Source organism: Chelonoidis abingdonii, chromosome 1 (genome assembly GCF_003597395.2).
Source record: "Chelonoidis abingdonii isolate Lonesome George chromosome 1, CheloAbing_2.0, whole genome shotgun sequence".
NCBI classification, from domain to species: Eukaryota; Metazoa; Chordata; order Testudines; family Testudinidae; genus Chelonoidis; species Chelonoidis abingdonii.
This window is the reverse complement of record NC_133769.1, coordinates 129,411,919-129,422,427: the sequence shown is the minus strand read 5'-3', so window position 1 is coordinate 129,422,427 and position 10,509 is coordinate 129,411,919. Positions and strand designations below refer to the sequence as shown.

General features: G+C 43.6%; 1 protein-coding gene across 1 annotated transcript; it reads left to right on the top strand.

Moving 5' to 3' along the window:
* Positions 1 to 6,393: 6,393 nt before the first annotated feature.
* LOC116817315 (phospholipase A and acyltransferase 3-like) lies at positions 6,394 to 9,605 on the top strand. The gene is given in 3 exon segments (XM_032767296.2): positions 6,394 to 6,591; positions 8,447 to 8,709; positions 9,349 to 9,605. Coding segments are annotated over 3 exon segments (435 nt in total). The 5' UTR covers positions 6,394 to 6,491; the 3' UTR covers positions 9,421 to 9,605.
* The last annotated feature ends 904 nt before the right edge of the window (positions 9,606 to 10,509 follow it).

The following is a 10,509-nucleotide window of genomic DNA, read 5'->3' as shown; positions in this document are numbered from 1 at the left end:
GCCGTGCACAGGTATCCACCCAGACAATAAGACTAACCACACATACTAAAAGTAGCACACCTGCGCTCGAGGGTCACGGAAACCAGAAGCAGGCAGGAGTTCCACTCAGCAGCGCAGGGTGCGTCGTTGGGCCAAAAAGTGGGGAAGGACTGGTTCCCATCTATGGTCCCGAGACCCATTCTGGAAAACCCTAGCAGCAAAGCCATTCCACTCATCACCTGCACGTTTTCCCAGAGTCACAACCTTTCGGAAGCCGGCAGTTTAACGACTGCCCTTTGGCTACTTGCAATCACATAGCAGAGCAACCCACGTAGAGTGTTGTGCCCAATCCAAATTTGAGATTCTAGACTGACCACATGTAGCTGTCTGCATTGCAAGCTTCAGAGGGCTATGCCACCTGCCGCTTCTCAAGCAACTCGTGAGGGGCGTGCTTTCCATGTTTGTATTACGGCGTTTCAGAGCAGGGGGACAAGCATGTACACACAGAAAGTTCTAACAAAAGTCGCTCTTATCGTCAGCGAAGGTTTCGCCAGATCGCACTGTAATCTCCCCACACCACAAGAACACTGCGGTCCACCTGATGTCTGTGGCTTGTTTTCCGTGCCCAATTCGGCTGATCAATGGTAATACGATGCCCACTTAATAAGCAGGGTAGCTCCAAAAAGCTGCGGGCCCAGCGGCTCTATGTGAGAATTCTGCCCATCTCGTACATCTCAGCTGTCCTCTAACCGCTCAGATCTGCACTCCTCTCTCCTCCTGCCTTGCAGTTCCATTGTTCGTAATGCACGAGATACGCGAGTGTACACGCGAGATACCGTTTGTGATCATCAGGTCCTGATTGCTGTGCTATGGCGTTTGCTCCAATGCACTCGGTGGAAAAGAGGTCGTCAAAGGGTTGTCCTGCTGCCTTCACAAGGGAGGGGTGAGGGCTGTCACCGCAGCACCACCCGGTCTACTCCTCTCGTTTGGGAGGAGTTCCGAAATCGATTTAAGGAGGCGGTTAACTCGATATTAATGACGACGTCGTGTGAACGGATACAGCATTAAATCGGTATATCGGCCATTAAACCGATTTAAAGTCGCAGTGTAGACCTGGCCTAAGACTGTAGCAGCAAAGGAGGGAAGCTTGCATGGGCAGTGCTTCAGCTGTATCGATTTTGTGGATAAAGAAATGACTTGAGTTTTCAGAGCTGTCTATCTAGGCAAAGCAGAGGAAAGCTCCCTAACTATACACATCACCTTCTCACACACATATACCCACACCCACTCAAGAAACTGACATCTTTCCTACCAGCAGGTAATCAACAGGAAACAACGACAGTCACCCAGATGATGTGTGTTAGCTAAACATGTTGTAACTTTGACTTTTAAGACAACCCTTTATTGTGTGTATCTACCTAGTTGGAGGCAGAGTGGAAAAGAATTAGGTACTATATACAATTTTGAATGGATCTGAGAGCCATCAGAAGGACTGTCAGGTATGATCAACCACAACAACTGGGCAAATCCTTTTGTGAGGGGTATCTATGCTGATAAATCAAACATATCAGAGGACTCAACTACATATATCTGGCAGAGGACTTGGAAGAAAAGTTAGAGTTCTGAGACCCAGACAGACCAAGAGAACCAAAGAAAAACTGGATTGTTAGAAATGTAAGGTGTTTTCTTTCCTTTTCATTGAACTAAAATGAGGGATTCTTATCCAGATTACTTTATGCAAAGCTTAATCCCAGATATATTATGCAAATCATTTCTTTTGTTTTAAAATGCTCCCCTCTATTTTAATAAATCTTTCTTTAGTACAACTGAACAGGTCTTAGACAATTGCCTGGGTAATTTTTTGCAGACAATGCCGAAAAAACCAAACCTCTGAAGAGATGTCAAGAAACGAAAAGTGTTCTGAAACCATACCCCACTTGTATGTCTCCATCAACAGGCTATGGGCCAAAGAGATCCCATCCCAGGAGCTGTGTCATGTGCAGAGTTGTGGTCAGACTGACAAACAAGAAAACGCTTAAGGACCAAAGTGGAGACATGAGTTGAAGGGGGACAGGTGACACAGTATGAAAAAATTAAAGTCAATATGATATTGTAAAGGAGGCTGTGAGCCTAGCAAGGCCGGTTCCCAGTTCAGCCCAGAATGAAGACATTCCAGGAATTCTAGCTTCCAAGCTGATGGGAGCTGTAGACCTGACAGTCATTGTGGGGAAGGGAGCTGGACTGTAAGTACGTTCTTTTTCCATGGTGTGACAAGAAACAGCAAGGGAGTGTGCTGTGTGGTGGTTCTTCCTCCTGAGAAACTCAGGAAGAGGGGAGAGAAAGGGCCTCGGGGAAGGGATGTGGAGTGGGCAGGGGAAAAGAGAAAAGGACTTTCTAGAAGAAGCCTATAACCTTAGGAGGCTAGTAATGATAGCCTCTGGATACTCTGGGTGTACTGTGAGGAAGGGCACATGAAGGGAGACAGAGTGAGGGTGGAGGAGACACCTGCTTTTATCATATAGGCCTTCTGTATGTATTTGAAGGAGGGAGGGAGCTCCCCTGTGACTGTGTGGCAACACCTGCAGACAGTGTACTTATATCCTTGCACCAAGAGATGTGAACCCCTGACAGAAGGGGAGAAATTCATACGGGTCCTGGAGAGAGAGTGTACCCTAGGGAATGAGTAGCTGAGTGAAAGGTTGCTTTGACAGGAGCTTGTCTGCATTTTTTTTTTGTTTTTTGTTTTGTTTCCTTTTGACTTTTGTTTGCTCTGGAAGGGATGGGGCTTTTGGATTAGCCAGAAAACAAAACTACTGATGCAGAAGGGAAACTGAGGCAGCGGATGCCTCTCTGCATGGGAGAGGTAAGGTGCCCCATTACAGATGCATTGAACCATTAAGACAACAAAAACAATAGAAGTATAGAAGAATACAAACATTACAAAATACTGCACAATTTATATCAAAGGTTGTAGGACAAAAATTATTATAGTACTGAGTAATTTGAGGAAAATATATTCCAATGAAATTAAAGATTGTCATAATATTACAAGCAGACAATTTGGAAATGTTAAGACTGAATTCTTATTTTATCTCACTCACTTTTCCCAATCTGGGCAATATTGTGCTCATCCTTATGGATTCTTCTAGATTAGGAAAAGAGGATGAAGTTAAATTGGGGGTTTTAACTCATTCCATTTTTTTCTCCTAATCTAGGCACATTATGTGGCACTCTCTATAGGGCAAAAAAGGTACTTATTTCTGTTGTTAGCCCAATCCGATCTGCTTAAGTCGACTGAAAACCTTGATTAGCACATGTGGACACAACTTGAGACCGTTTTAGCTGGTTGTGCTGTAGCCAAGGTGGGAACACGACTGAGTTACGTTAACTCTGTTAAGATAACTCAGTAGAAAAAGCACCTTTCCGACTATGAAGAGAGGCCCTCTGTTGGTACACATTGGTCGTGGGTTGATAAGAATTTAAAGATGTGATGTTCAATTATGTTAGACAGTTTGAGATAATACATTCTAAAACACTAGTAAAGACTAAGCACATTTTTACCCTGGTATATACTAAACTGGTTGAATTAAAGCCCAGGGGTAGAAGGAGAGAGATCAAACCCACTAACCTCATTTGACATCATACCTAGTTAAATACTAATTAAGACGAGGTGAAGGGAGAATGAGTAAGGTGCAAGAAGCCTTCTCACTCCCTGTGTGGCCCATGTATGGATCAGGCGCACTTCCAGTCTCTGCAGGTGAGTTTAAGAACTGTTCCCAGTGGGGTTGCCTGTGGAGTGAAGCTGGAATATCAGCATATGGGAAGAATGCTGCATGCTCCAAAAGGTGTAGCAGCAGGTACATTGATTCTGAACTTCTGCGATGCATTCTGACTGACATACAGCAGTGCCTTAAAGTAAAATGCCTTAAAGTTCACTTCAGGATGACAATGAACTTGGACTCTGCTCAGAGTTTAGAAGAAAACACTTGAAAGTCTTTGAAATCACAAAGACCTGAAAGAAACAATGCTCATTCCTGGAATTCAGCCTTTTAGCGATAAACAAAACTGGCCGTAACACCCCACCTCAACCCTCACTTCAGCTGCAACCAGCTGAGAGGAGACGGTAACTGTTTTCTGTGCAAACACATTGTATTCTTGCTGTCAGAAAAGAAAGGAGCATAAAGCCTGTCACACAGAAGAGCTCAGAATAATCCAGAAAGAAAGTGAGAACATGGATTGGGTAAGTAACTTTCTTCCCATGTACAGCAGTTGACTCAACTCTCTTACGTTATGTCAGCACATCACGGAAGTGACATTAAAGCTGAGCTTCAATAGTTAGTGGAGACCATCCTTACCCACTCCCATCTGTCCATGACTGCACTCTCTGTGTACAACTCTCAAGGCTAGTTTAAACAAACCTGGTCCCCCTGCAAAGTGTTTGTAGGGCCTCTGGATGTGTGCAACCCAACTTCCACCTACCCAAATCTGTCCCACCTCCTCTGACAACTCAGCTGGAGGTTTCAGTCCCATGAAGGTCTGTGTATATGGGGTGGGGAGAGGTAGGAGAATATTGGATACAGACCTTCTGTTAAACAGGACAAAGGGCATCCATGTGATGTGCTCCTGCTAGGGATGTGATAACGAGGGACATATCCTGATTCTCCAGCAGCTTTTGTTCCATGCCTTTGACACTTGAGCATGAGCAGCAAACATGACACTAGCATTACAGCTGATTCGGCAGCACTTAGTGACAGTTCTTACCATGTTGTTTTGGTTCTGTATGTCAGGGGCATTATTTCTGGGGAGGGACAAAGTTGTGTCAGCATATAGAATATGCTATGTGATTATATGATGTCTTGCAATGTTGTGGCGGGGTGGGGGGAAAAAGTGGAAAACAGACCTATGAAAAATTGCAGGGGGGAGCAGGTAACTGTGACTGCTGCTCCATAATAACAAATGACTCCCCTGCTGTATGGTAATTGCACTGTAAATGAAAAAGAGATGTTTCCTGCCTGAGTCTATAATCTATATAGATAGCCAAATCTATCCCACAGTGCCAAGCCTGAGTAGCTGAGCTCTGGAGAGATCTCCAGGGGGAAAAGGAACCCTCCCCACAAGGCAGTAATAGGCAGTGGTTCTAATCTGAGGAGACTGCTTCTGCCTATTGGTGTGTTAAATTTGTAAGCTGCCATTGCAAATTTCAAGGTTTTTTCTGGTCTTGCTTGCAGGCTAGGGGGCTCTGTGGGGAAGCATGCAAGCTGGGCCTAGCAGCAATCAGTCTGCAGCCAATCAGTCTATAGTAAGCGGGTGGTGCCTCTCTGTCTTAAGGAGTAGCCTTCTTTGTCTCTCTCTGTGTGGGGTTCTTATGTGTTATCATTCTGAATTCTAAGAATGAAAGTAGTGTTCCATTGCAACTTTCCAGTAAGAATATTTATTTTTAATCTAAGTTCTATGTGTATACATGGAACATAGACTAACCTCCAAAGTGCCTTGGGCAACCCCTGCCAGGGCCGCCCAGAGGATTCAGGGGGCCTGGTGTCTTTGGCGGCAGGGGACCCCCGCTTCGGTGGTAATTCGGTGGCGGGGAGGTCCCTCCGCTCCGGGACCCACCACCGAAGTGCCCCGAAAACCTGCGGCGGGGGTCCCCCGCTGCCAAATTACTGCCGAAGACCCGGCACTTTGGCAGCAGGTCCTGTTTCACCGGTAATTCGGCGGCGGGGGGTCCTTCCGCCCCAGGGTGGAAGGACCTCCCCCACCACCGAAGACCCGGAGCAGAAGAAGCTCCGAAGCCTCAGGCCCTGCGAGAGTTTTCCGGGGGCCCCAGAGTGAGTGAAGGAACCTGCGCCAGGGGCCCCATAAACTCTTGTGGAGGCCCCTACAAATTGCCCCACTTGCCCCCCCTCTGGGCAGCCCTGACCCCTCCACATAAGGGTGGGTAGAACACAGAGGAGCTGTGCAGTAGTGAAAACTCAGAACCGTTTCTTCCTCTCACCCTCATCAGCTCTGCTCTGTGCCATGCAGGGGGTGAACACATCTTGTGTAGTTCCCAAATCCAGCTGCTCCAAACCAGTGGAACTGCATTATTTCCAATGCCAAAAGGACTTTCACAGCCAGAGTGGCTAGAACTGGATTGTCCCATAGTGAACATACTTCAGATGACAGCCTCCTTCCCCGGAAACCAAGTCAGTAGAGGCTGTATATTGTAAGAAGATATAAGTTATTTTCCCCTGGGCAGAGCCAGTAGAAGTTGTGCTGAGTAGTCTCTGATAGGAGTCACTGTTCTCTGGATAAGATGGTTGGAACTTGGAACTGAGTTCAGCTTGTCTTGGATGGGAGATGAGTCTCTCTGGATCAAGCCAGGAGAAGCAACATGCACATCTTAAACATATGGTATTTGATGTTTATTATTCTTAAGGTTTAAAGAAAAATATACTGTTTAGTGAAGATTTAACAACCAATCTTTCTTTCACTTTCAGATATGGGATCTATGGGATCTCCTTACTTCAGCAATAATGCTAGAGCCTGGAGATCTGATTGAATTTCAGAGAGTGGGATACCAACACTGGGGCATCTATGTGGGAAAGGGATATGTGGTCCACTTCACATTTCCAGGTAAATAAGAATAAAAAGATGAATCCTTCCATAGATTCATCACATAATCCAAAATTATTCTCATCTGATGTTTTGACTGTTGTATAAAAATGATCTCATGCAGTTCCTAGCAGGACAGGTGTGCACAGCACATGACCCATCATTACAATTTATACTAATTGGTCCCTTGGTATTCTCATCAGATAGATGAAGGCCTGACTGGGTCCTGGAGATTGAACTCTTGTTTCATCCAAGTGATGTCTAGGTATGTGGCTAAAGCACACTCAGGTTGTTGGGTGGCAAGATGGGGAAAAGCACACTTGTGAAAAGGCAATAACCAAAACTGTTCCCTCTATTCTTCCTCCTGCCTCTGATCTTCAAAGCTGTACGTAATCTCTGAGCCTTTTTTGATGCATCTCAGAGTCAGGAGAGCCCAAGAAATTTCTCACACTTAAAATCACAAACCAAAAGTCGCTGATCACTCAGAGCTCTGCTAGCCTTTCTTTGGCTCAACCACAGCTAGAGAAGATTCAGTCTCCACAATAAGCTCCAAGCAGTTTGGGCCCAGAATTTGCTCAGTTCAGATTTGGGCCTAAAATCTGACCATCCCAACTTTCCCTCAAAGTTTTAGTTCATCAGTAATGCTTAGTGTCTCAACTCTGTCTAGCTAATGTACTCATGTGGCCTCCATTACTACAATATCTGAGAACCTCACAATCTCTACTTCTATTTACCCTTCCTTTAAAGTAGGAAAGCACTATTATCTTCATTTTACAGATGGGGAACTGAGGCAGAGAGAGAGACTATGTCCCAAGTAAGCCAAATGTGTCACAGGAAGTCTGTGGAACAGCAGAGTCTCGAATTCAGGTCTCCCATATCCCAGCTTTCCGCCTAACCGCTGAACAACCTTTCGTCTCACTTCCAACAGGAGATACTGTATGCTTTGCATATCTCAGTCAGGAGTTGCTCTTCTTGGGCCAACCAAAAGAAGCAGCACTAAGTATGCCTTTTCTAGATATCACCCTATAGCAGGGCACTTCACCACTCCTCTCAAAAACCAACCAGAGACCTCTTTGTGCAAACACCACTGCCCTTTTATTTTCTGTGTTTGTTCCCACCACCTTTTATATATAGTTCAATTCAGTCCAGGTAGCCCCTTGGGGGACAGCTAGCTTCTGCAGCTAGCTGGGAACTCCAGCCTAAGGTTCCTCCCTTTCCTGTTCCTCTCTTTCTGTTTCCTTCCTGTGAGCTTTATACAGCCCCCTGGCCCGTAAAACTCAAAGGTGTTTGTTCTTTAGCCCAGCAATGAGCCACACCCTGCCAGCTCCAATTAATTCTCCTTAATGGGAACTGGGGCTAATAGGGGCCTGTCCAGGTCTCCTGGCCAGCACCCTGTTACACACCCTTAGAGCTGGCTGCAATTTTTTTTTGACAAACAGCTTGTTCACTGAAAAACACAGTTTGGGGTCAACCAAAACTATTTACAAATTTGGGTCAAATTGGAGAATAGTTTCAGCTTAAAAGATAATTTTTAAAAAGTTGAAACATTTTATTTTGACATTTTCTAAACAAAACATTTTGACTTTGTTTTGAAATCTAGCTCATGCTTTAAAAATAACGAAACTAGGGTGAAAAATCTACCCAGACTAAACAAAATATAATGAAGGAACCTCATTGAGTCTAACAAAACATCTCAGTGAACCCAAAACAAACCTTTTTGGGGGGATTTTTCTCCTCCAGTTCAGCCACTGAACCGAAAAAAAAATCACTTATTTGTCAGGATCTAGTCAATCCTGTCAGATCTGGGCAAACTGCCAACTCTCTTTCAGTTCTTATTGGCTGTCTTTTTTTTTTTTTTCCTTTTTCTTTTTCTAAGAGTTGGAAGAGGGATTGAATAATATGCTTAATGGAGAATTCTTCAAAGCCAAAGTGCAAAAGTAGCATCTGAGGAACGTGGCTCGTGTTTCAAGCTATGCTGTAAACAACCAATTAGATAAAAAGCACCCTCCGTTACCTCTTCCTCATGTGGTAAAGAGAGCTGAGCACCTGGTGGGGAAGAATATAGACTACAATCTAGTAATGTCTAACTGTGAACATTTTGCCACTATGATAAGATATGGCATTGCTGAATCACAGCAGGTAAGTCTGGTTCCTTCACCTGATCTCCATTTAGAAATGACTCCCTAGGGGCATAATTCTGTTTTGATTTGCATTGTATTACATCAGTGCAGTGATTTCAAGATTGCCATCAGGATAACAGAACAGAAACAGGCCTTAGATATTTATAGAACATAAAGCAATATTGGTACTCTGGTTAAACAAGAAACAAATTAACGTATATGACTGTTACAAATAGAGACAAGATGGATGAGGTGATATCTTTTATTGGATCAACTTGTATTAATGAAAGAAACAAGCGTTCCAGCTCCACGGAACTTTTCAGGTGCGACACACAAAAAGAGAAATGCTCTCAAATTGGGTGTAGAGCCACACTTTGTTTGATCAAATATGGGATAAACCAGGGAGATAAAAGATGAATTTGAAACAGTTCACTGCCAGTCATTTCTGAACACTTTCTCTGATTTCATGGGAAATCCCTCCCAGGTTGAGCCTGGAATCAGAAAAAAATTAAACCGGCTACGTTTCACCTTGCCCTTCCCACCCCCAATGGGAAAAAGTATAACTGACAGGTCTGTATTAGACTCAAAAGTGGTTAGTTCTTAGATTCTGGCTTACATGAATCTTCACTCTCATCATGTACTTGGCTTCTTGTTTTAGGCAATTTACTTTGAAGTGGGTGAAGGTTTTGTGAAGCAGATAAAGAAATGGCTAGCTGAGATCAATGAGTAGCGTGTGGATCGGTGAGTATTCACTACTACATTTACATGGGCACTGATTTCTTAGAGATCAATTGCACCTACATTGATGCAACATACAGCCCATCATTCACAAGTACCAAAGGTAAATTATTCACCTATATGTCCCTGAACAACTTTCATATTAGTGATAGGAGGGTCATCTTCCCTACTCACAAAAAGGAGAAAACACACTTATAAGAAGATCTGAGCCCTTTCCTCATTAATGGTGGGTTTGTGGAGGAAGGGGAAGATCCTTTCTCTCAACACAGACTCCACATAACTAAGTCCACTTACATCAACAAAGGAATAGTCTCTCTTCTCCCATAAAATCTATGCCCCCTTCACACTAATGACGATCAATCTCCCCTAGTGCAGCCCCCATGTTCATGAGTGGTGTCCAAGACCCCTTCATACATTACTAAAAAAGGGGAAATTCTCCCCCACTTCCTCCCTGAGCATGAATATTGAGTGTAATAATCATCAAATTTGGGGGACTCGAAAAAGCTCTTGGAAGTATGTTAAACGACCTTGGTTATTTACTCTAGAAGCAATGGAAAACTGAATTGCTAGAGAAAGAACCTCTTCTACATGAAGCAGCATTCAGAGGCTAGGAATAACTGACTTGAAAAAGCAAGTAAAATACTTACTAATAACCCTTGTGCACTCTCCTCCTCCTACTTCGTGGTGCTATGGCTATGAAACTGTGATGCTTTGGTATTCTGTATATTGAACATTTCTAAGAGCTCTGCCTATGTGTCCGGACTAGTGCTGGTCAAGAAAAGATAAGTATCATTCATAAAAGCTCAAAAGAAATCAAAATTTAGTTTTGTTTAAAACTTTCCATTTTTTCCATGTATTGATTTTAATTTTAATTTCATTTTAGTAGCGAGAGGGAACATTCTCTTGCTTTTTTAAATTTTTCCCCTGGACAAAGGCAGGGGTAGCAAAGGGACAGAGTAATTATATTCCTAACAAAATAACAACATTCAATTGTTTTGGAATATTTTAAAACTTTTAGTTTTGAAATTTTTCATTGAAAAATAAAGTTTCATGGCAATTTCACTTTGGTTGAAAAGGTATT